This window comes from Castor canadensis, chromosome 3 (assembly GCF_047511655.1).
Source record: "Castor canadensis chromosome 3, mCasCan1.hap1v2, whole genome shotgun sequence".
NCBI lineage: Eukaryota > Metazoa > Chordata > Mammalia > Rodentia > Castoridae > Castor > Castor canadensis.
Genome location: NC_133388.1, coordinates 181,623,002 through 181,649,343, shown reverse-complemented (window position 1 = coordinate 181,649,343; position 26,342 = coordinate 181,623,002). Strand labels below are relative to the sequence as shown.

The window sequence follows — 26,342 nt, the reverse complement described above, 5'->3', positions numbered from 1 at the left end:
AAACCTTTTAAATGTAACAATCAGGATAAGGGCATTAGGCATATCTTCTTTCATCAAACTCAAGGGAGTACTGGAGAGAAACTCTGAATGCAGCCAGCGTGTGAAGATTTTTAGCCAAGTCAACCCTTATTCAATTGCAGAGAACCTACATTATAAAGAAACTGGGGTAAGGTCAAGAATCAGGAAGAGATATAACCAGAAATGTATTTTATGAATTTCATTAAATGTGGTAACCTTTGAAATGCCAACTAAGCACATGTAACGAAAGACACTCAGCCAAGTGTCTGAAATCTGCTAATGCAGAGTGACTATATCAAGATTATTACTGGGAGAAATTGTAGCCTCAGAGAAAGCTCCAAGAATGTGATTAAAAAAAAAAAACAAAACAACTCTGTTTGGGTGAGAGTATTCATAACTGACTTTTGCTGCAAGGGCAGAAACTTTTAAATGAACTATTATTATATATATGCATGCTTATGTGCAAAAGTAAAACCAATCTGAGCAGGTATAAATTCTAGTAAAAGAGGACCTGAAAGAGGCAAAAAAATTGGCAATATACAGCTGATTCTGGCAGGCAGAATCAGTATTTTAGGACCTAAATGCTTCTAGGCGAGCAAGAAGTTTCTAGTTCACTGAAGTGCCCGTCACGCACTAGTTTTATATCCTGTGACACCAACTCAGCCCACGAAAGCCTGCCTCATAACCACTGGAACATAGCGAAAGTGAGGCTGAGGAAACTGCTCCTAGGACACAGTGCCCTGCAGTGACAGGGCAGCATTTTAGTACTCTGCCTCTTGGACGAGAGTGAGCACTTGGCTGACTGAAGTATTTGGTTCACAACTTATCCTTGTGGTCCCAGAAAAAAGAATTGCTATCATGGATTGCACACTTACCGTATGGTAAGCATGGAACTTCAGATACGTGTTCTGATATAATCCTGACAGTAAGTCCATGAACTATTTCTACCGTTCTTTTAGAAACAGAGGAAACTCCAGTCAGGTCTGTGAAGCCATGAGTGGCCCAGCTGAGGAGCTCTGAGAGGTAGAGAAGCAGAGTGTCTGGTGCAGCTGGGAGAAGCTGGAGAAACGGGTATCTGTGCCTGCTTCAGGGCTGCCAGTGAAGGGAAGTCCTGCTGCAGGGCAGGAGAGTGGTGATCCAGTCGGTCCACAACACAGCTTTAAGAAGTTCCCAAACACTTTTATTGTGAAAAGTTCAAGAAGCCATTTATAAGCCAAAAAGTATTAGAATTAAATAGAACACATAATTTTCATAAGCATATTTTTCTATACAAAAGGCAGGTCTTTATACAAAATTTGAATAAATAATCTAAAATTCAGTATCATTGATTACACACAGACATCTCTCTGTTTTACGTCGACACAACTTCTACATAGCCAAAAGATGAGGGGTCTGGCATCTGTTTCGAGCCTGGGTAGTGAGTCTCTGGCGAAGATTTCTCACTTTCTTGATAAGATTCTGTTCCATGTTGTCCCATTCTGTTCTATCTCTATTTAAAGAAACTAGAAAACAAAATTTAAAATTACTGGTTGAATTTGGTAAATGTTGTAAAAATCAATAATGAAATGAATATCCTAAAAAAGCAGTTTTTTTGGGGGGGAGGGTACTGGGGTTTGAACTCAGGGCCTCACACTTGCTAGGCAGGCACCCTACTACTTGAACCATTCTGCCAGCTCTTTTTTGTGCTGGGTATTTTCAAGATAGCATTTCTTGAACTATTTGCCTGGGGCTGGCTTTGAACAGCAATCCTGATCTCTGCCTCCTGAGTAGTTAGGATTACAGGCAGGAGCCACTAGTACCCAGCCTAAAACAGAAATTAAATAAAAAGCCTAACTGATTACTTGGCCTTCTGTGGTTCCATTTACAAGCTAGATATTTATTTACTGAACTAAATGGATGCTAATCAGAGAACTTATCTGCTTTTGGTTATTTAGTATTTGTAAATTAGGAACAAAGCTTCATTAAGAGAGAATCTGAGTTCCTCAAAACTGTTTCCTTACTATGATGCTTAGTGGCAATGAGAAAAGGCAATCCAAGTCTCCAAACTGTGAAATGTATGCCATGACAACTTTCTTGTTGTCTTTTCTTTATTGAACTCCAAAATTGTCTGGTTTACTAATTTGTGTATTTTTTAACTATCTGTTGTCCCCACTAAAGCTCCATAAAGGCCTGAGAGTATCTGCCGTGCTTAGCATATCATATGGCATATATCAAATCTTCAGTAAATATTAAATATGTAGTGAATTAATATATTTTCAGAAGAGGAAAAGATTAACTTGGGTTGAAAGGATTAAGTATAAATTTTAGGAGGTGGCACCTGAGCTCCACTAAATGTAAACATATGAAAAGTATGAAGGAAGTAAAACAGAACAAAATATATACAGCACACCACTGAGTGAAGAGTGAAGACTACTTGCAGTGGATCCTCAGGTGGAGAGCATGGCTTGAGATGGGATCATTTGTTACTGGCTTGTGTGGTTTAGGTTGGCAATGATGAGCTGTTAATATTTTAATCAAAAAAGTGACATTATATGAAGATTGTTTTTAAAAAACAGCAAAAGACAGGGAGTGTGTATGTCCACCATGACTTACTTTCCCAATAATAAAAAATAAATAAATGCTTTTCCTAGAGGCTGACATCAGGAGAATCCAAAATCAACATTAAATGACACAATCTGTCCCCATGTAACTGCTGTTTCATACTGATTGAGGGCTAGGAAATACTGAGAACTGGGGGGAATGCACCTTAAAAATATGAATCTGGAATTTAGTCTTATATGCAAACAGCTTCAATTTCTGAAAAATGATTTTATCCCCTAATGAATGCAACTTTTATGCCTTTATTGTTTTGCTGCCAAATAATCTTAGCCAATTCTTCCATTCCATTCTGAAATTTCAAAATGCTAGTTGGGTACAATGGTGTAAGCCTGTAGTTCCAGCTACTCTGGAGGCTGAAATGGGAGGATCACTTGAGCCCCAAAACGCAAGATCTGCCTGGGCAAAAGAGTGAGATCCTGTCTTAAAAATTTTTAATAAAAGTTTAAATTTCAGTGTGCCAGAGAATAGCTGAGAATCTCTTGCACTTCATCTGACTCACAAATGACTTTTGGTTTAATTCTTATTCTGGCACAGCATTTACAGATGCATATGAAAGCATGATTTATCAAAAATACTTTACACAATACTGGAATCTGCTGGCTTGTTACGAGCAATGTTTCTTACGAAGCTCATCTTCTGGACCTCATATAAAAGTTTGTTCTGGACCTCATATAAAAGTTTGTTCTAAGAGACTCAACAGACCTCAGGAAATTCTGTCTCATCTATGGCAGCATTATTGAAAAGTCCGTTGAAAGTCCAACAATAGTGTTCTTGTTCTTTTCCTTCTTTTTATAATAAATAATATACTTAATGGGCAAAATTGTTAGTTCCTTTATGGGCTACTCCTGAGATCACATTTTGGTAAGATGTTCCCAACCCTGTCCCTACCAAAACCAAACAAGACCCCCTCCCCCTCGTACATCAAGTCTAGGGATCAAAGGTTGCTTGGCGCTTGGCCAGCAAGAAGCTATCATGTCATAGTCCACGTGGAGCCAACATGTGCTCCCTGTGGTTGCTGGAGGGGGCCTAGCCCCGAGGAAGAGAAAAGACCCTGAGATTTTCTTTTTGCAATGATGTGACAGTAGTTATGCATCTCATGCCATTAATCTAGCCAGTGAAGCCTTCTGTTAGAGCCCCAACTGCTTTTCAGCAGCAGTGCTGGCTGGAGAAATGTAGTGGCAAGAATGCATTCAGCAGACTTTATCTGGGGCTGCTCAGTATCTAGTCTTCTGCCAGCTGGAAAGCTGAGTGACTCCCGTGGCCGCCATTCTACGTTTCCCACTATCGGTAGGTACCCCAGGAAAATGGCATCAACATGCTACAAATACCACTTAAGTCACAATTTTGCTTCAATATTGGGAAACACGAAGTGATAACAAACCTTTGTTTATAAGCTTACCCTGTGTTGAAGAGTTCATGTCATAAATGTCACTTAATTGTGAGGTTGTGGGCAAATAGCTTGAGACCACCTGCTCGCTTTGCAACCAGGATGCTTTTGCTAGAAAAGTGAGGAGAGAGAGCAGATGTCTGAGAGGGACTGAAAGGTTGTTAATGCCTGGGATGGTTAAAATCCCTTTCTTTCCTATTCTCAGAAGAAGGCTGTCATTCTTCAGGAGGCAAGCAAAACGAAGTCAGTGAGAATCAAGAGCTGAGCTGAAGTTTTGGTAACATCTCTTTTTAAACACCTCTGCTAAAGCAAAAAGCCAACAAACAGCTGAAAATATAGATGTCGGGGACTGGAGGTGTGGCTCAATGGTACAGCATGCTTGCCCAGCATGCATGAGGCCCTGGGTTTGATCCCCAGAACTGCACTTAAAAAAAAAAAAAAAAGAGTAGTGATTCCAAATGTTGCTTGGAAGAGATTACGGGATGTGATTAGTAAGTCTTCACCAAGAACTACCATAAGCCAACCACCAGGAGCAAAGTGGTTAGGCAGGCAGGGCCTTCTTACAACAGTCAGAACCAGCAGAGGAAATGTCAGAGAACCTTATTAGGCAATAAGCACAGTAATGCTCTACCACCCGTAGTACCTCCCCAGGTTTCTTTTTGCGGTCCTAGGGTTTGAACTAAGGGCCTGGTGCTTGCTAGGCAGGCACTCTACCACTTGAGCCATACCTTCGGCCCTTTTTGCTTTAGTTATTTTCAAATAGGCTCTCTGGCCGCAATTTTCCTACATACACCTCCCAGGTATATCTCAGGTAGCATGGATCCCTTATTACCTGGGGTAATCCTTGTTATCCCAGGTAGCATGGATAACAAGCATGTATCATCATACCCAGTTTATTTGTTAAGATGCGGGTCTTGCTAACCTTTTGCCCAGCCTGGCCTTGAATCTTGGTTCTCTCCAACTTCACCTCCTGAGTAGCTGGAATTCCAGGCAGGAGCCACCATGCCTGGCCCCTTCCCCATTTTTATCAATTGCTTTCCTTGCCTCAAAACTCATACTTATCTTTCAGTTGTGTTTCTACTGTCCCAAAAGTCCTAAAGCTTCACATCCAATATGGTGCCAATGATTTTTTAAAACTGCTTCACTTTAACATCCCTCATTACTGTCTCTTTCCTTTTAATTCCCACCAAGGGGTCTAATCCTGTGTGCATTGCCATGGCTGGACCATAGGAGCTCACTGACTCACTATCATGCTTGACTTTTACCTGATCCTGAGAGCTTCAACTCAAGAGCTGTAGCTCAATGAGTCATTAAGGTAATGTGACTGATTACCAAGTGACTCATTTGAACTGGTGGGGGTGGAATATAAGGATCATTGTCAAATACTGTGAAGGCTATTGGGTGGCAGAGGCAGTGAATATAATCTGCACTGCTCTAGAACAGTTTCTAATGAGAACCTAAAAAGAAAAAGCAAGGAAAAAGAAGATTCAACTACTTTACCTAAGAAATAACCTTTAAATAAAATGCTTGCAAAAAATGGAGCAAACGTAAGGTGCCCATCAGGCTCTAAGTGTCCTGGTACAGGCTGATGACACCACTGTGATACAGCACAGGAGTCACATGTCAGGTGCTGGCTCCTCCCACCCACCCTTTGAGCCAGATCTCCCAGCTCCCCCTCCCATCTGTTGTCCAAACCCCACTCTGCTCACTGCTGTTTACTCATCTTCCCCAGGAGCCACTCCAGTATTATCTCCTTTCAAACAACTGGCCACTCCTTTTTGCCTACAACCTTTCAAACCCTGGGCTCAGTAGATTCACCTGTGAACCTAAGCTACACTCTAGCTTCCCAGTTCTGAACATGTTCTTTCTTATAAAGAAAAAAAAATCTGTAGTCTGTAAATGTAAAATGTTAATTGTAAAACCTTGAACATTTAAAGAATAAGAAAGAGCAAATGTTCCTATACTTTGTGCTACAACTCACTTTGTTTTTCTTCATTCAATGCATATATTGTCAGGCTCCAAAGGTGACTGTTCATCGAAATTAAAAAGGTACATACTGCATTCCCTTCCTTCTCCTTCTCCTGACTGGTTTCTTACCCACAGTTCTGCTGTGCAGCCAGGCTGAGCAGCACAGGCGATAGGACGTGGCACAAATCCTCAGCCCAGTATCCAAGGCGCTACATCTACCTTTTTTCTGGAAGATAATAAGAGCTTCCTGGCATTGCTAGTGAAGAGTTCCTAGGGAGAAGCTTTAAGTGATTTGTTACTGGCTTGTCTTCACCATTTCCCATTTCCTGGTGCTCCCTTCTAAGCCCTAAGTGACAGACTGAGGCTGAGCACCTCCAATCAAAATGCCTTCCTCTTTGTGGCCTATTATCTCCTGGTTTTAGGATTACATGAATCTGACTAAATTTCTACATCCTGATTAAGAAAATGATGGACACAAATTTAAATAGTTACCTTTTGAAACTCGGGGGCTGGTGGTGGAGTAGCTTAAGTGGTAGAGTGCCTGCCTAGAAAGCTTGAGGCACTGGGTTCAAACCCCAGTACCATAAAACAAAAACAAAAACAAAAACTTGGGGGCTTATTAATAAATTCTGGGTGAAATTTAGAAGGGTTAAACATTGTAGGTTGCTTCTCTCCACTGGAGGCAGAGGGACAACATGCAGGAAGATTACTGATGAGGCTACTTACTACTAGGCATGGGGTTTGCAGTTTCTCACATTTTTCTATTTCTAATATACAGGTTCTTTAAAAGTCTCAAGAATTTTTTTCTCCTTTGTAAAACAGCAGTATGAGGGGTTAGGAGAAGAGGTTGGTATCTTTCGTAAGCTGATTTTAAATATGCAGCTTGTTCAGAATCACAGTCCACTCCTCACTTCCTCCAAGTACTACTTGTAAAAATTAAAGAAGCAATGTGGGGTGGGGGTGGGGAAGCAGCTCACTGATAGATGCTCACCTGGCATGCACAAGGCCCTGGGTCTGATCCCCAGTATTGTCAAACAATTGATGAAAGAAAGAAAAAGTATAAACAACCTAAATGTCCATCAACTGATGAATGGATTAAAAAAAATAAAGAATATCCTTATAATGTAATATTATTCAGTAATAAGAAGGAATTAAGTATTGATTTATGCTACACATTGTAGAACTTCAGAACACTATGCCAAGTAAAAGAAGCCAGACACAAAAGGCCATATATATTGGTCTTTCCATGACATTTCCTGACTAGGCAAATTTAGAGACAAAAAGTACTTAGTGGGAAGGAGTGAGGGAAAATGAAGAGTGATGCTGACAGATGCAGTTTATTTTAGGTTCAGGTTATCAAAAATGCTTGTGGTGATCATTGCACAGCTCTGAATCATGTTTCTTTTCTTTTTGTTATGGCAATATTGGGGTTTGAACGCAGGGCTTCCCACTTACTAGGCAGGTGTTACTAGACACTTGAGCTACACACCCAGACCTTTTTGCCTTAGTTATTTTTGAGGTGGGCCTAGTGTTTTTGCCTGGACTACTATCTTCCTAATAATGCTTCCTGCATAGCTGGGATGACAGGTATGCATTACTATGCTCAGTTTTGTTGTTGAGATGGGGTCTGAGATGGGAGGGTGGTTGTCTTCCTAACTTTTTGGGCTGACCTCGAAACTTGATCCTGATTGCCTGAGTACCTGGGATTACATGAGTAAATCACCAATTACCATGCCAGTTTTTTTTTTTTTTTCTTTTGAGACAGTCTTATATAGTCCAAGCTGCCCTGGAACTCAAGATCCTCCTGCTTTAATCTCTCAAGTGCTGGGATTACAGGAGTGTGTACCACACCAACTTTGAATATATTTCTTTTGTTTCATCTTTTTTTCTTTACTTTTTGATACTAGGGTTTGAAATCAGGGTTTTAGGCTTGCTAGGCAGGCACTCTACCACTTGAGCCACTCTGCCAGCCTATGAATATATTTCTTAATATACAGTAATACTGTACACATTATAAACAGATAAACTATATGGTATGTGAATTACAAATCAATGAAGTTGTTATTTTAAATATATATACACATTAGAGCCGAGCACTGGTGGCTCTCGCCTCTAATCCTAGCTACTCAGGAGGCAGAGATCGGGAGCATCAAGGTTCGAAGCTAGCCTGGGCAAATAGTTCAAAACTCGATCTTGAAAAAAACATTCACAGAAAAGGGCTGGTGGAGTGGTTCAAGGTGTAGGCCCTGACTTCATACCCCAGTACCGCAAAAAAAATCCCTAAAACATAAAAAAGTACATATACATTAGAAAAGACTGAAATAGTAAAAAAATACAGTGAAAGTTTCCCACATCTGTACTTTATTTTATAATTTTGATTTTTTTTTTAGTTAATGCCATTGCACACTTTGTACCAAAATCTAATGCTTGATTAGATCCCCTGAAGATTCCTTGTGGTACTCTAATATACTATTGTTTGGGGATCAGCTATGTTGGCAAAATATATCTTTTTACTAAAATAAAGTAGAAAAAGCCCTTGGGGGTGGGGGGGTAATCATACTTCAGGAGATTAAGAGGATATCAATGACCATGGGTCCATGGAATAAAAGAGTTCTACAGGACAGCTGAGACTTTTTTCTTGATTGGAGTTCTGTTATTTTAAACAGTGCCACATCCTCAGCTCCTTTCCTACCCCCACAAAAACGTAGCTAGTGATTACTTTTCAACTGAGCATAATTTGAGTCAAAGTGCCGAAATACCTCCCAGATTTACTTCTAACAGAACACATTAAGAGAAGGAATCCATAATGGCACAAAGAGACTCACTCGCAGACACTGACCTTTATGAAATGGCTTGTCAGCATGTCCTAAAGCAGCACTCATCTCCTGCTTCAAATACCGCTGTCTAGATGCATCCAAGAGCGCAGAAGCTTTCTTTTCTGATCTCAACTCAGACTCCTTTTCTTCAGCTTCTTTCCACTATAACAAGCCAGGAGAAAAGATCATCAAACCCATGGTAACGCAGGCTCCCATAGTAGAACAGATCTTCCTGTTTCTTTCGTAGTCAGGACACAAAGGACCTGCTTGGTATCTGGGATCTGGAGTGCCTGTGGTGGCTCTGGACTGTGGGAAAACCTTGAGATCAGAGGCATGGTCTGTGTATCACCCAGTACCTCGCAGTGCTATGTAGTACACAGCTAGGTCCCAACTGTTGTCAAGATAACAGTTCATTTACATAGGATTCAAATCTTATATTAAGCTAGCTTTCTACTGATGATTTTTAATTTGAATGCTCTATCTTGTCAATAAAATCTGTAAACGTCAGATAATTAGGGTTGGTGGAGTGGTTCATGTGGTAGAGGACCTGCCTAGCAAGTAGAGGCCCTGAGTTCAAACCCAAGTCTAAAGTCAGATCCCTCCCCAGTTCTGTGTCCTTAACAAAGTTCACAGCATCTGTGATGGCACCTACAGAACAGAGGTCCTAGAGTTGCTGGGGGCATCAACCAGAAGTTATAATGTGACTTATACTCTTAGTTACCATTTCAAATCCATTTCAAGTCTTCTTTAGGAATGGAAAAATTTATTTTGGATCATAACACTCCCCTGCTACAAATGATATTTTCCAGCATCCTTTGCGGACAAATGTGGCTAGAAATAGGAAATCCAGGAAAGTAGTTAAAAGACCAAAGGTAGGACATTTTACAATTTTGCTGTACCTTCTTCCTCCTGACTGGAATATACATGTGACAGCTGGAACTATCAGGTATAGCTGAGAATGAAAGCCATACACTATGAGGCAGTGCAAAAGGGAGACTGATGACCTTTAAGCCATGATTCTAACACTAGAATGGCTACCTCCAGACTGCTTTCTAGTCAAAAAGAAAAACACTTCTACCTGATTTATAGTCAGTTAGTTTGGGTTTTGTTGTAGTAGCTACAAACAAGTTCTACCCATTCCAAATCTTCTATGTTCTAAGTACAAAGAATTAATGTGAATTAAAGCAGTAATGTTATGCAGTCAGCCAGAACAAATCCAGGAGCTGACTGGCTGAGTGAAACATGCCAGTGTAAACGAAAGGTACGCAATCATTTTTTGTTAGCATCAATATTAGATAACTTCCTGGAGAAACATCCACTAAGGTTCAATTGTCTTTCCAATAGAAATTATTTGGCTTTTTTTTTTTAATCACTTGGTTAGGTACTATTTCAAGACTTAAATGTTTAGTAGAATAATAAGTCTGTAACATTATTCTTACTGTCTCAGCTTCCTCTTCTGTCATAGCACTTAATAGCTCTATTTCTTTCCTTCTGTTTTTCTGAAGGATTTTGGCTATTTCTTGGTAACCTTCATTTCGTTGTACATCATCACATTTTTGTTTATGTAAAGTTTGAATTTGCCAGTCAGCATTTAGGCATGCTTGCTCAGCTTTTGCCAAATTTTCTTCAATTACCTAAGATAAAGTTGTGAGAAATGACCCAAACATTGTATGCACATATGAATAAAAGAAAAAAAAAGATAAAGTAAATTTGAGAAACAAGGTACTATATGATCTGTTCAATGTATCCAAGTGTTTAATACAGTTGCACGGTACAAAACAAAATGAGTATGCAAAACAAAATGACTTCCAAGATCCACCACAAACTAATTCACAACCCATTTTCAAAGCAGCTGGAAATTGGTACTTAAAAAAAACTCCCGAAGTCATTCTAATGTACAGCCAAGGTCAAGAACTTCTAGGCTAGGGATGGATGGGATTTAACAACTTCCATGTTTTCAACACTCTGAAAAGGGATCAAATCCCATTTTTACAGATTAGACAAAAGCCTTTAAAAAAAAAAAAAACTGGGATATTTTGGGGTGGGGAGAAGCAGCTAAAGGATTTCTGCAGAACAGGTCTCCTTTCTCTTACACTATTCCTGATTTTGAGAATAGGACCGGCCCTGGACATTAATCCATTCTGTTAAAGGGGTAACAGAAAAAGTTTTTTTTCAAATGCCTCAACTTCTAGCTCACTTAGGTCAGCATTATTGAGTGAGTATTCCATGAAATTCTTTTTTTTTTTTTTTGCACTTGCCAGGCAAGCGCTCTTCCACTGAGCTAAATCCCCAACCCCCCGTGAAATTCTTTAAAATAAATTTGGAAACTTTCTTAAAGATTTACAGTGTAGAATGCCCTCAAATTTAGCATAGACCTCCCTAACTCAAAGACAGCCTTTCCATACTTATTTAGGGATGCTGGCTAATAGGCAAGGACCCATGTTCTGCAACTTTATCCACCAAGGGATAATTTCTGAAACAGAACATAGTAGGACAGTGTAATTTGTAAAGTTACTATTTCCCTTGTTTTTCTTAATGTCTTAAGATTCTCAAAGGATATAAAAGATACATTATATGACTATCAATGAAGCACCTTCTAAATAAATAAAGCAATGCGAGGGTCTAGACAGGTGAAGCAAAGAAATGAGTTGCCTCAGCATCACAAGCTTTTACATATACACTAAATTTGTACTTTTACCTGCTGAGCTTTTCTGCACTGAGACTGGTCAGTTTCAATGAGCTTATGGAACATGTGATCTTCAAGGTCCACTTTCCGTCGATGGGCATCTACATCTTCTCGGATTTCTTTTGCAACAGCCTCTTGATTTGTAGTAAGATTCTGTTTAAAATAAATAATAATGCTAAAATGCAAGCTAACTTTCCACTAATATGCACACAAAACCTAATTTTCAAAGTAAAAGGCAAAGAGTGGAATGTCAATGAAAATGAGTCAGGGCCTTTGAAAATTCTCTCCTCCATAAAGCACTGAGAATCCTGGCAAAAACTGTCAGGATTTTGGAAATTAACCAAAGGTTTGTAGCAATCTGGGGAGGCTTTATTCATTAAAATGGCCGACTCTCAGTAGGAACAGGAAGCTCCATGTAATTTGAAGTTGTGTTATTCTCATTCTCACCCCACTCCAAGCTCTGTGTCAGTTTTGAAAACCAGCAGCCTGGCAACCAATGGAGAAGACAGGGCTGGGGCTCTCTCAAAGCTTCTCAGAGAATCACTGAGACTTGTCTGGACCCCACTCTCCAGGCTGTCTCCCTGGGACCTCACTCAGAACTTACCTAGTGTGAAGAACAAACAGCTTGTTCTCTGGGGACATTTGGAGGAAATTAGTAAATATTTTGGCTGGCTAAGGCAATGGATCACGGTTAGAGCAAAAAACAGGATAACCAAGAAGTTTCATAGGAAAAGCTGGGGGGCTCAGATGCTCACCAGATGCATTATAAGGCCACGTGAAAGGCTGTGCACATGCCAAGGGCTGTGTGCACTCTCACCTGAGAGGGTCCTAAGTGTCACTTCTGGGTGAGGTTTTGTAAAACCAGGAAGTGATATATGAGTCAGAACTGTAAACTGCCTTGCTAAGTGCTGGACCGTGTGCCCCAACATGCAGAGTCCTTCAGCAGAGACCAGAAGCATCTGGTTCAAAGCATCTGATAAGAAATCAGCCGAGTGGACTACCACGCTAACTTAACAAAGACTTCAGAGGCTGCGCACAACAAAGAATAGAGACTTTATACAATTAACAGAAAAGTAACAAAGCAAAAACATAATAAGGAATCCCAGAGTGGTGTGGCAATCTGATTTTCATAACTGCCACATTATTAAAAACATCTTAACAAAAATTGCATTTATTTAAAAACACCAAGAAAGCATGACTCACATATAATGTGAACAGATAGTAACTACCTATCTTCAAAGAAAATATAAAAATGACCAATGAATATGTGAAAAGATGCTTATCATTAGTCACTGGGGAAATGAAACCAAAAGCACGGTAAGACACCACTGTTACTATGGCTATACTAAAAAAGACAACAATAACTGTTCATGAGAACGCAGAGAAATCTCATCTCTCTACTCCTAGGCATGTATCTATGGCAACTGAACACATGTCCACACAAAAAGTTGTACGTGAATGTTCACCGCAGCTTATCATCATAGTGAAATCTGGAATCAACCCAAATGCCCACCAGCTGACAAACAGATAAACAACATGTGTTTTACTCATATAATGAACTATTATTTAGGTATAAAAAGGAATGAAGTACTGATTTATGCTACAATATAGATGAACTCTGAAAACATTATGCTACATAAAAGATGCCAATTATAAAAGACCACACACTGTATAATTCTATTTTATGAAATGTCTAGAATATGCAAATTCAGAGATGGGCAGTAGATTAGTAGTTGCCAAGGGCGGGGGAAAGGGAAGTGAATACTGAGTGTGGCAGTTGGCGGTAAAAAATAGCTGAAGATGTAAGTTAAAACAACAAAATACAAATTGTATGTAAATAATTTCACTCATCACTACCATATTAGCACTTGCTATTTCTTGATTAAGATAGTTTTTCTACTTTTCTAATTATCTAGAAGCTTAATTAGCTTTAAATTAGCTAAAAATAAAAATATTTTTCAATTACATACAGAAGAAATGTAGCCAAAACTCATACACCACTTAAACATACAGCGTATAGCCACATTAACTATCTTATGGCTCAAGGATAGCCACTGCAAGTGACAATTATGAAGAGATTAGTTATTTGGAGAAATAATTTCATTTCATGGAAAAGAAAAGCAGAACATGGAATTTCAGTGCTGCAATGGAGATAAAATGTAGGTTTATAAATGGAGAGACTAGGGACAGGAGGAAACAATGGAAATCTAAAAGCAGTGAAGAGGAGTGAACAGAAGCACACTGGGTGAAGGAAGTTGTCAATTTGTGTTCTTAAATTAGAGTTTTTTAGGTCAAGGGATAAAGAAGGAAATTACTATCCATGTAGTACATACTATGCTATCAGACACTGTGTAGGAAAGAGTTAATTCAGTAGGCCTGAGTTATTCAAAGAAAAGAAAACACTGGCACATTTCAAAGAGGAGACTGGTCTTTGACCAGTCCTGGGAGGTAACTCTGAGCTGTTGAAACACTCTGCCTGACAAGATCTTTGTATCCCTGGAACTCCTGTCATGCCAGGTGGTTTATGCTAACAATGTGATCTGGTGGTAGACATACTCATGCCGTAGCAGTCTGACCTCCAGAGGGGCCCCATGTGCACTACCTGTCCACGTGACCCCAAGTAAAATCCAGGTCATGGAGCTGGAGTTAGTTTTCTCAGTAGGCAATAAATACTCTGTATAAGTTATCATATATCTTTGCAAAGATGATTAAGTACTGCCTACACAAACCTACTGGCAGAAAACAAATGGAAGCTTCTGCTTGGTTTCTCCTGGACCCTATGTGCCTTTTCACTTTCACAGGTGGTCTTGTAGACCCTGTGGCACACATTCATAATGCCCATGTCAATTTCTGCAAGGGTGGTTTTATGTTAGGAAAAAGTACTTATTTGTGAGAGATTTTATGTTAAAACAAGGTCCTGGAAGATGAAAGGAAGGGATCTGAGTCACAGATCAGTATTTAGTTGCTTGTTCTTTCCTTAGTGCTTAGTTTTATTCTTCTGTTACAAAAATAATTTTGGAAGCAGAGCATGGTGGTATACATATGTAATCCCAGCACTCGGAAAGCTGAGACAGGAATATCATGAGTCTGAGGCCAGCCTGGGCTACCATATCTCAAAAAAAGAAAAAGAAAAAAAGCTGGTTATGGTGACTCACACTTATAATCACAGCTACTCGGGAGGCAGATGTAGGAGGACAGGAGTCTGAGGCTGGTCTGGGCAAAAGTGTGAGACCTTATCTGAAAAACTAAAAGCAAAAAGGCCTGGGGGCATGGCTCAACTGGTAGAACACTTGCTTAGTAAACATAAGGCCCTGATTTCAACACCCAGTACCCCCCAAAAATTTTTGGGAGGCTGGGGATGTAGCTTAGTGGTAACATGGTTGCCTAGCATGTGTAGGATCTGGGTTTCATTCCCAGTACTTTAAAAAAGAAAAAAGAAGAAGAAAAATTTAGGGCAGGAGGTATAGCTCTGTTAAAATGCTTGACTGGCTAGTGTGCACAAGACCCTGGGTTTAATCACCAGCACTGAAGAAAAAAATTCAAATTAGGTATGTACAGAATATTAAGCTCATATTTCCAAGAGGTAATTATAACACTGTCTGTTTTCTGGGACAAAATTGCTAATATAAGAGCTTAAGTTAGGCAGGTAAAGTGTTAAATCACGAGTGCCAATTTGAAAAAGATGATATTAACACATTTGCATTACATTGAGCAGATAACCTTTAGGACCGAGTGGTTTAACTCTTCTTTAACCTGCTTAAATAAACACTTCCTTCAAAAGACTGCAAAAAGAACATAGAAAGAGCTGGAAGTGTGGCTCAAGTGGTAGCAATAAGTACAAAGCCCTGAGTTTATATCCTAGTACAGGCCAAAGAAAAAGAGGGTCTAATAAACATCTGCCCCTACTCTGCTATTCAGAAGCAGCTCGGCCTTACTTCTGCGGCATTCCTGCCACAGTGTGTAACTTGACTGTCACCAGGAAGAAGTAAAACGCCAACACTGAGGGTCTTCTACAACGTCTGGCCTCAAGAAATATCAATGTCATTAAATACAAAGAACAGTTCCAATTTTTTTTTGTTTGGTGGTACTGGCATTTAACTCAGGACTTTGCACTTGGTGGCTCACTCTACCCATGGAGCCATACCTCTAGCCCTGAAGAGTACTAAATTAAAGGAGAGTAAAGACATGGGACACTTTAAAGGATGTTTTTCGGACAACTGATCAAATCTGAATAAGGTTTATATAACAGATATTATGCTAACTTCCTGATTTTGATAATTATACTACAATTACATAAGAGGATTCCTTATACACTGAAATATTTAGGAGTAAAAGAGCATCGTGACTACAACTCTTTAAATGGTCCAGAAAAAAAAGTATGTATGCATGTGTATAGATAGGGAGGAAAGAGAAAGATAAAGCAAATTTAGTAAAATGTTAATATTTGAGGATCTGAGAGAAAAACATCTGGAAATTTTTAGGACTTTTCTTGGAAATTTTTTGTTAATTCTGAAATCATGCCCTTGATTGCCATCCTCTCATCCCCAAAGAAAAGATGACAAAAAAGGAAACTTTAGGGGCTGGGGATGTAACTCAGAGGAACAAAGCTTGCCTAGCATGTGCAGTGCCCTGTGTTTAATCCTTAGCACTGTACACAAACAAAGAAAAGTAAACTTAAGATTAGTCTAAATGTATTACATTTTAATTCAAATCATAGTAAACTTATTAGCCAAATTGCAAATTCTCTGCACAATTCTAGAAGAAATTCATATAGGTATGAACAGATGCTACGTTTTAAGTATTTTTTAAGGTGGATAATGAACAATCATGCTTATGTTACCTGTTATGAATTTGCAATCAAAACTAATTTCAAACTTGAAGTCTGACATTGACTTTAAGAAGGCTAAAGAAAGTAAAAACTTACGGTTTTAAAACTAAGTGAGTAACAAGATATTAATAGCTTTTTCCAGTGACTTAAAAACTGACTTGTATGTACTAAACAGGTATTTGCTGAACAGGTATTTCCAGAAGATTCGAATTTAAGGTACAGTTCTTGTCTCATTTGCCTTGTAAGACTCCTGGAAGTTTCAGGTTGCGTATCCCTTGTCTGAAATGCTTGGGACCAGAAGTGTTTCAGATTTTGGGATATTTTGGATTTTGGAATCTTTGCATAAACTCTGAACAGTCTTGATCCAAAAGTCTAAAATCTGAAATGCTCCAAAATTTGAATTTTTTGAGCCTAACTGTTGACACCCAAAGTTTCAGATATGAGAGCATTTCAGATTTGGGATGATCATTCATATCAGGATAATTTCACAGTCACTAGAACACAAACATAGGAAAACTCAGCAAACTGATAAAAGATCCTGAGGCAAAATCTGGGACTTACATCTGGTGCTTCAGACACCAGACTAAGCTGCTACAGAAACATGAATTAAAGAATTACAAGAAAGTGTACATGCAGACATTTTGGCTACCTTACAATCCTGGATGACACTGTATTCTGCTTAAAAAGCAAGTAAAATGAGCATTATAAAAACCATGAATATAGTCTAAAAAGGGTTTGTACAAACTGTGCTTTGCCTACTTCGGAAATAATTGATTTATTTTTACCTTCTCATAAAGTCTTTTCTGTGATTCGAGCTCCAGCTGTCTCATTTCTAGGTCTTTGGCTGTGGTAGCAATTTCACGATCTCTCATTTGTACCTATGGCCAAACAACAAATGGTGAATGCCAAAAGTAACTTACAAAACAATTTTTTTTTCTGGTTTTTAATCGAGTCAGGGTCTCACTAAGAGTTCAGGATGACTTTCAACCCTTGATTCTCCTGCCATCCCCTCCCGACTACCTAACAATTTTTAATGGATTTAGTAATCTTATAATGTGGACAACCCACTAACAGCATTTTTTTAAAAAACAGGAATTGGGTTTTGAAACCATAGTAACTGGCAATGTATTAACATTAACTGTAGAATCTAGGGATATTGTGAGTTAAGTTTAATTTTTTAAAAAAGAAAACACAGCTACCATGTGCTCATTTGCACAGATAAGAATAGGTGATAGCTTACTGTATTACAGTACCCAATAGTAAAGTAGAAAAACTTGAGCAACCAAAATTTGAGGTTGGTAAAAGTACAGAATGTTTAGTCTTATTAAATGTAACATTTATTTAAGTTTTCAATTTAGCTTTTAAACTTTTTATAAATGTGAATTGACAACTAGTAACTCCAGGATAAAATTTATCTTGGACTATCCAATCTGTATGTGTTCTGCTCAAATTTAGTCATATTTACATTTCAGCATTCTCCAAAATTTGATTACTTGGAAGTGTTTCTATATCAGAGAGGATTTGGATAAGACCCTCTCTTGAGAACCTTAGAAGTCATCTTAAAAATATTTGGCTGTCTGGAACCCCAAGTATAAACCTGGGTGAGAATAAAGTACACAGTCTGTGTTCACACAAAACAATATCAACAAAAAACCCATAAACAGTCAGCCATCTATCACCATACATTTATTTAGAATAGTAAACATGTAATGATTGCATTACTACCTTCGATACTACCAATACTGGTGACTAAAGGACATGCTACCAAACACCTATAATAGGAAAACAGTAAAAATGAAAATACAGTGGGTGTACAAAGATACATCTAAGGGGTAAAATAAATAGACTAATTCACCTTAAGGAGGTTACTGCAAAAGCAGGTAGCTCAAAGCTTGAGTCTATGATATAAGAGTAAATGCCAAGAGGTGAAGAAGAGGTTTGGCAGGGCACAAAATATTTTTTAGGAACTTCAGTTGCAGAAGCTCCTTTGCTCATGAATTTGCAAAAACGGATCAACTCTGCTTGCTGCCAGCAGATGTTGGCAGTCACATGTATGTGTCACTTTGGACTCACACATTCTTTCCTGCTGGAGCTTACAAAGAGTTTTGGCAGTTAGGCCAGGTGACAGCACAACATGAGAGTAGGCAGCTGGAAGGATGGAAGGCCAGAGGGCCGGCAGAGGCCTGAGCAGTGCTGCTATCAGGATTCTTTGAATAGAACATGCTTTGCTCAATCTCAAATGGTTTGAAATAAAGGTATCAAAGTTCTAAGCCTGCATTACTTTTGGGGAAGAACACACACTTCTTAACAATAATGAGATATTAATATGATTCACTAGATGAGGTAATTAAAAAATTTACAGATTGTAAAACCAATTAAAATTAATTAGTTTTGAAAAAAACCCCAAGCATTAATGTTATAAAAAGATGTCTTTTTTTTCTTTCTGTTTTGGAGGTACTGGGGTCTGAACTCAAGATCTTGTACTTGCTAAGCAGGTGCTCTACCACTTGACATATGCCCCAGCCCTTTTTTGCTTTAGTTATTTTTCAGGTAGGGTAGAAAAAGTACAAATGATATGAATATGTAAATTATAGTTTTCTACAAATAGAAAGTGAAGACATATTCAACCTCAGGAATTAGAAACAAAAAGGCAAATTAATGTAAACTATTTGCCACCTATCAGGTTAGCAACTATTAAGACTAATGTATTCCAAACTGACTTGCTTAGAATATAGGTATTTTAAGTGTCTAACCTAAATGCCCAGTACCAAAGGGTTAAATAAACTATGGTACACTCACCGGTGGAATACTAAGAAACCAGACACAAACAGAAATAGATATAGATGACAATATGAAAATATATTCAGCATATATCTTTTAAAAAGCATGCAATAGAAACAGAAGGTCCAGAGAGAATAATCCCATTTTTATATAAATATATGAAAAGGCTATGCAATTAACCATTTTTTAAAATAAGTTATCTCTGGAGATGAAATGAGGGACTATGAAAATGTCCACTTTTAACTCTATAATCCTGTACTGCGAATTCTTTTTATAATGATCATGTGTAAATTTTCATATTAAAAAAGATATTTCCAATTAATGTAATGGTTAACTGATACGACATATTTTTATTTTTGGAGAAATAAGTCATCAAAGACACTAGTCAATGTAACTAATTTTCTTGTTATGTCTTCAATATTTAACCATTAGTGAACTATAAAAGAGAATGAGAGAGCATGTATTGAGAGCTATTGAATAATGGGGGGTGGGAGGGAAGCGGTGAGGCAGGGTAAGGGAATGGGTTGAATGGACTGAAGTACAGTATGCTCACAGCAACAATGCAGTGAGAAACCCCTTTTAACACTGACTTTGGAATTAATAAGGGGAGAAAGGACTGTAAAACGGTAGTATGCGGGAGAGTACTTGTGTGTGTGGGGAGGGTGAATGGAGGAGATGAAGGTGAGGGAATATGGTTGATGGGCTTTCATACATACAGAAAACCGAACAATGAAAATTCTTGCAATTGCTTTAAGTGGGATGGGAAGGGGGGGTGGGAGGGAGATGGTGGGGGTGATATAAGCAATGTACATTGTAAGTCTATTTGGAATTGTCACAATGAGTCCCCCCTGTACAATGAATATATTCTAATAAAAGAAAATAAAAAGAGAATGAGAATAGCTGGGGGTTAAAATAAATAAAATTAAAGGGACTATTTAGTATTTATTGTGGACTCTAGGATTATTATTTAATTTGAAGGTGTATGTTACATTCAAATAACAGTAAATAAAGATGTATGACTACTAAGATTAAGAATAATAAGCCGGTTGCCAGTGGCTCACACCTGTAATACTAGCTACTTGGGAGGCTGGGATTGGGAGGACTGCAGTTTGAGGGCAGCCTACTCAAACAGTTTTCAAGACTCCATCACCAAAATAACCAGAATAAAATGGGCTAGAGAGTGCCTGCTTTGCAAGTGCAAAGACCTGAGTTCAAGCCCCAGTCCCACCAAATCTAACTAAATAAACAAATAAAAATAAACCTTTCTTTCAATTTCATCATCCAGTCTTTGTAGTTCCATTTCTCGTTGATCTTGCTGAAGCTTCAGAAATCGCCTTCTAGCAGCATCTTGTAAGTGCATTTCCTTTATTGTCAGCTCTCTTTTCACAGCAGCTAGTCTTCAATACAAAATATGTTGAGAGTAACAAACCATTTTCTGATATTGATTTAATTTTTTACAATAGGTGTATGCTAGCTAGTTTTTTATATACTTTGTCAATTTCACTGCTGCCATTGCAATGCAATTGTTTTTACAATATATAAAGGAAAGGTGCTCAATTACACAAGTCTATATTCATGAAGATGACAAATGGTCCCCGTGCAACTGGTGATCCTCTTAATACTCCAACTCCTAACAGGTCTACCTGTCAGGTCATTTCAATACAAGTGAAGGAAGAATGCCAAAAAGGCTCCAAACATGATGTGTGCTTATTTTTTTTTAGAATTTTAGAAGACTAATAGCTTGGTTCTGTAATTCCTTTTAACCTACCCTAGAAATGTTTCATAAAGTTCCACCCAGAATAAAAATCAGTAAACACTTAATAGAAGAGTGTTTCCTGATATTAGGCTTACTCTAACTTCCTATTCCACAACTTTAATTAAATCTATTACTGTATTAACGTATTTTTGAATGAGCATCTAAGAACTTTTTCCCTTGTTTGCCTAAATATTAAATGCATAAGGAGATAATATATATTTTAATTGTTAGGTCATGGACTTATATTTAACATACAATTTTAAAAAACATTTTTGGGGGGCTGGAGGTGTGGCTCAAGTGGTACAGCACTTACCTAGCAAGTCTTGAGTTCAAACCCCTGTAGTACTACCCCTACTCGACAAAATTTAAATTACATTCCTCTAAAGGTGATTTATTCAGTACTGTATTACAAAGCATTCTGCCTACTATAGAATAATGTTTTTAAACAATGTCCTTCAAGGTACATTATAGCTTATATTACTTCTGAAAATTCAGTGCAAAGTTATATCATATTCAGTATAACTTTAGAATTCTATATACCAATTTTTTGAAAAGTGTTATATGTTCTTTTTATTAACTAAAATATTTACTTAGTGGAAATTAAGCTGAGTAATTTTACAAATACTGTTCCTAAATGAGAAAATGAAAGAAAATAAAAATTATCAACCACCTCATGTGTCTAGATTTTTTCAAAGTGGTAAAACATGCCTCTGTCTTTGCTGTACCATCTTCTCTTCCTCTTGCAAGAGCATTTCTCTTCTTGTTTCCTCAGCTTTACGAAGCAGTTCTTGTTTCTGGTACCAAGCTTCATCTTCAATTTTTTGCTGGTTTACTTCAGCTTGCATATTTTCAACTGTCTGCCTTAAGTAGACAATATTTACTATTATGAAAATGCAAATAAGAAAGCTAAGTAATTTAGTTCAAAAACAACCAAGACACAAAATGTGCACTTGATTAATGTGTAATACCTAATCTTACTTCTAGATGTAAGAATTAAATATCTTAAATATCTCCAGTTTTCAAACTTTGATTTTATGAAAATACTTAATAAATGCATTTTTCATTAAAAACTTTCATGTTTATATTTATAAGAGATCTCATTTCTACCAAAGAACAACAATTCCATGATTACCTCTCTCTCAAGTAATCCAATTCATCATTCCTTATCCTTTCTCGTTCCTGGGTCTGGTAGTCCACAATAAACTTTGGATATTGATTAAATACTGGATATTGCCCTTTTGTCAGTGCAACAAAAACATCCAGCATGCTGTCTGGATGAATATTAGCAGGCGTGGTATCCATGAGGTGATAAACTTCTCTAATCACAACATTTATATCCAGGTTATTCCGATGGTGAAAAAAATACTGCAAGAAAACTTTATGCTTAAATTGAGATTTACTTAACAAAAAATGAGGCAGAATTAAAATAGTTAAAAAATATCAAAGTGAATCTATCATTAGGATTTTTCTTTTTTTGCAAATTCACTGAAGCTTTTCTTAAACCAAGTTTTAAAATAAGCTGGGGAACAGTGGCTCATGTCTGTAATCCTAGCTACTCAGGAGGCAGATCAGGAAGCTCACGGTTCGAAGCCAGCCCCGGGCAAATAGTTTGTGAGACCCTATCTCGAAAAAAAACCCCCATCACCAAAAAAAAAAAAAAGGATGGTGGAGAAGCCCTGAGTTCAAATCCCCAGGTCACCAAAAAAAAAAAGGGGGGGTCTGGCCTCAAGTGGTAGAGTGCTTTCGAGGCCCTGAGTTCAATCCCTAGTACTACAAAAAGTAAGTAAATGAATTAAATAAATAAAACAAAAATTCAAGTTCGTATTTAAAAAAATGTAATAAAATGTCATAATCATATTATGAAATTTTGAAATCAAACTGCTTACATTTTACTCAAAGAGAAGGCCTCCATTATAATTCAAAAAGAATGCTTGAACAATGGAACAACCTCTTTCTCCTTGGATTTTTAAAAATTCAAAATTCAAAGTAAACAAATTAGAAAATAATTTAGCCTCTGAAAATAAACTAGCCCAATTGCTTAAAAGCATGTGCAATGGTTCCACATAATCTTGTTTCTGCTGGCAAATCTAAATTCTAAAATATACATGTATGTATAAGTGACTGAAAAGTAAAAAGGGTAAATTTAACAGGAATCACATAGTATGTCACATATACACAAAAAACTCCCAACTAATTCATCCTATCCACCAAAAGTGCCTGCTCTAAAGCCACCTCCAGTGCTTTTGCTTTCTCTCTGTCCCCTTCCTGCCAAGCCTCAAAACTCTCAGTCATCATTTTGTACATGTAATAAGCATCCACACTAGTGTAGACCAGTACATCACTGATAAGAGCCCACAAAGAATAAACTACTCAGTGGTGAATGTCCTTAATGAAGGCAGCAAAGCACAAAACCCCAACATTACAGTTGTTTCTGACACTATGATTATAACACTAACGGCTTGTTGTAATTGCCTGTTTAACTGTCTACAAACTACATAAGCTCAGGAACAAGGTCCAACTTGTTATCTATTATATTTTTACTACCTAACGTCAGTGCCTAATATATAATAGGCACTCAATCAATAAATGTATTTTTCAGCTGAAATCACTGAAATTTGAGAACCTTCTCTCTTCTTTGTTTTTTGGTGGTGCTGAGCTTTGAACCCAGGCACTCACGCATGCTAGACAAGCACTCTACCACTGAACTATGCTCCTCTCAAGAACAGGGTATTTACCTCGAAGTCATCCTTAAGAGTACAATTGAGCAAAGGAGCTCTAGAACATTTGTTGTAGGCGACCACAGTCATCAGGAGGAAGGAAGGTTGGTTGGAGAAGACATTATCAAATAATTTGAGCCACTCCTCTCTTGTCAGTACTTCTGAGAACACAGTTTCAAGAAGAGGCCATGCATACAGCTAAAATAAATAAGGAACAATTTATTAGTTTTCTAAAAAAAAAAAAAGCCAAAATAGTGTCTCTGATAACATTGTTACATTTAACCTATGAAGTCATTATATTAAGTATATAATTATGAGAAATACCTTAATTTGGACCTCCCCCCCACCTCACTCCCCTGCCTTGCTCTCCCCCAAACTGGGGATCAAACTCAAGGCTTCATGCATGCTAGGCAAGTGCTCCTCTGCTGAGCTACACAGACTTTCAGGATGAGAGAGACTTTCCTTATGGACTTTCAAGAAAGAAGAGTAATAAAAAAAGAATGAACAGTGTTAAAAACACAAAATGTCAATGTCTTTTTATTAGTCCTTTATGGCAATTCTATTTTATTTATACCAGAATCAAAGTTAGCTCTCAAAATAAATTATGTCATTCTAAAAACCTTGTAATTCTTACCTGGGAAGTTATATCGTGATTTATGAAGTGTTGTAGCAGTTCTCTGTCATGAAATGCCAAAACATTTTCTATCATATTAAGAATATTGATGGGAGGATTAGGAAAGTATTCAAACCAGTGCTGACACCAGTTGACTACAAAGAAAAAAAATTTACCATTAAATACTTCTATATTATCAATGAACTCTGCAATTTCTTCTTCTTCTTCCAGGTAGCCCAGGCTAGCCTTGAACTTTTGGTCCTCCTGCCATGGCCTCCCAAGTGCTGAGATAGGTGTGTACCACCACACCCAAGGTTTGGGGTTTTTTTTTTGTAATTCTTAAAGGAACCCATTCTTTTTGTTCTCAATACAACCATGAATACATAAGAGAAAAACATAACTCTTTAAGTTCTAGAACAAGAGACTTAGAGACTTTAAAGATTTCATCATCACATTAATATAGTATCTTAAAGATATAGAAATTTTGCAAATTTCTTCAGAGCAAGTGCTATGCTCTTTTGAATAGCTGCCTGCCATTTTCTTTCCTTTTAAGCAATCAACAAAAATGTGTCAATTAAAACAAGCCAACAAACACACGTAACTTTTCTAAGGATTCCTAATCCTAGTTAGGACACTGGTTCTTGCAGACTCCTGTTTTGTTGGTCTCTTAATTAACAAATGGGTCCTTTAAGAAAAGGACCCTGATCAAGTTATCATTAAATGTGATCAGTGTGAACGTGACAATATCCTCAAATCTACTAAAATTTGTATGCATTCGAAATTAGAAAAGCTTAGGAAAAATGCTCACTACATTCTTCCATATTGATAGCAACACATAAAAACAAATGTGTATATATTGTATGCCTATCCCATTAAATTCTGTGATGACAATAAGTCCTCATTCCTAGGAAGACTTTTATAATCATAGTACCAAGTAACCAAAAGAACTGGTTTTAAATCTAATTATCAATGACATTTTGTTTCAGTAAACTTGACTTTGAAAACCAATCAGTGACAGCAGCATTCCCTGAAAGTTAGCTAGTCCAAAGTAGAATCATTGCATTGAACAGGCTTCTAGGGCTGACTTTTAACTCATTGTACTGTGTAAACACGGTAACCCTCCTGAAAACTTCTTCTCAAAAGGTCATCAACTTGCTTTGCTTAATGAGCCTATGTTTAACCCCTTCTTTTATTAAATTCGGCTTTTTCAAGTTAAATGCAGGTTAAGTATCACTTATCCAAAATGGTTGGGACAAGAAGCGCTTCAGATTTCAGTTTTTCAGATTTTGGAATATATGGATAGACTTTACTAGGTGAGCATCCTTAATTCCAAGTCTGAAATGCTCCAAAATCTGAAAATCTAAAAGCGTCCTGTTGGCACACAAAAAGTTTCAGATTTTGGAGTTTAAATTTTCAAATTAGGAATGCTCAACCTGTACCGAGTTGGGGTTGTATCCTTTGATGTTAGTATCTCCTATCTCAGCCAGGTTTGGTAGTGATACAAGCCTGTAATACCAGCACTTGATTGTGAGTTCAAGACCAGCCCCTGAACTATATATTGAGAACCTACCTCAGAAAGCTGGGCATGGCTCACGCTTGTAATCCTAGCTACTAAGGAGGCAGAGATCAGGAGGATTGCAGTTGGAAGCCAGCCAAGGCAAATAGCTCGTGAGACCTATCTCATAAACTCCAAACACAAAACGGGGTTAGTAGAAGAGTGCCTACGTAGTAGGTGTGAGGCCCTGAGTTCAAACCTCAGCCCCACCAAAAAAAAAAAAAATCAACTTCTTTAAACTGTCCCTTTTAAATAAGTTAAAAGGAAAACTGGGTTCAACAGCATTTTACTAAGCACCTATTATGTCTCCCATGCTGCAAGTTCTGAAAATTTAAAATCTACACACATACAGAGTACTGTTCCTCATATTTAATCTTCATTAATAGCACACTGTTTCCTACAAAGAGGGAAATTTTGCTATCAACAGTAACCATTTGTCTTCTCCAAAGTATTTTTATTTCACTTAGGTGCACCACAACAAAACTATGGCAGAGGTCATGGAGGTACACTGACTGATAGCAGCATAAAGAGAAGAGAGAATGGTGTGGCAATTCTATGTATTCTAACTTATACACAGAAGAGACTATTTTATTTGAAACTGCTAAGCCTCAACTGAACT

General features: G+C 37.7%; 1 protein-coding gene across 4 annotated transcripts in view; it reads right to left on the bottom strand.

Moving 5' to 3' along the window:
* Window positions 1–1,021: 1,021 nt before the first annotated feature.
* Window positions 1,022–26,342, bottom strand: part of Tbc1d31 (TBC1 domain family member 31) — a 70,328-nt gene continuing 45,007 nt past the window's right edge. The window contains exons 12-22 of one of the 4 annotated variants that reach the window (XM_020156498.2): window positions 24,190–24,323; window positions 23,574–23,753; window positions 21,971–22,203; window positions 21,547–21,699; window positions 20,344–20,479; window positions 17,087–17,179; window positions 11,486–11,626; window positions 10,227–10,421; window positions 8,811–8,949; window positions 4,016–4,114; window positions 1,024–1,520 (exon numbers count right to left, since the gene is read on the bottom strand). In XM_020156498.2, the coding sequence (XP_020012087.2) occupies window positions 1,387–1,520; window positions 4,016–4,114; window positions 8,811–8,949; window positions 10,227–10,421; window positions 11,486–11,626; window positions 17,087–17,179; window positions 20,344–20,479; window positions 21,547–21,699; window positions 21,971–22,203; window positions 23,574–23,753; window positions 24,190–24,323 (1,637 nt within the window). In that variant the 3' untranslated portion in view covers window positions 1,024–1,386. Of the gene's footprint in view, window positions 1,521–4,015; window positions 4,115–8,810; window positions 8,950–9,508; window positions 9,619–10,226; window positions 10,422–11,485; window positions 11,627–17,086; window positions 17,180–20,343; window positions 20,480–21,546; window positions 21,700–21,970; window positions 22,204–23,573; window positions 23,754–24,189; window positions 24,324–26,342 lie in introns of those variants that run through there. The other 3 variants (XM_074069147.1, XM_020156499.2, XR_012446397.1) reach the window with 3 other exon arrangements.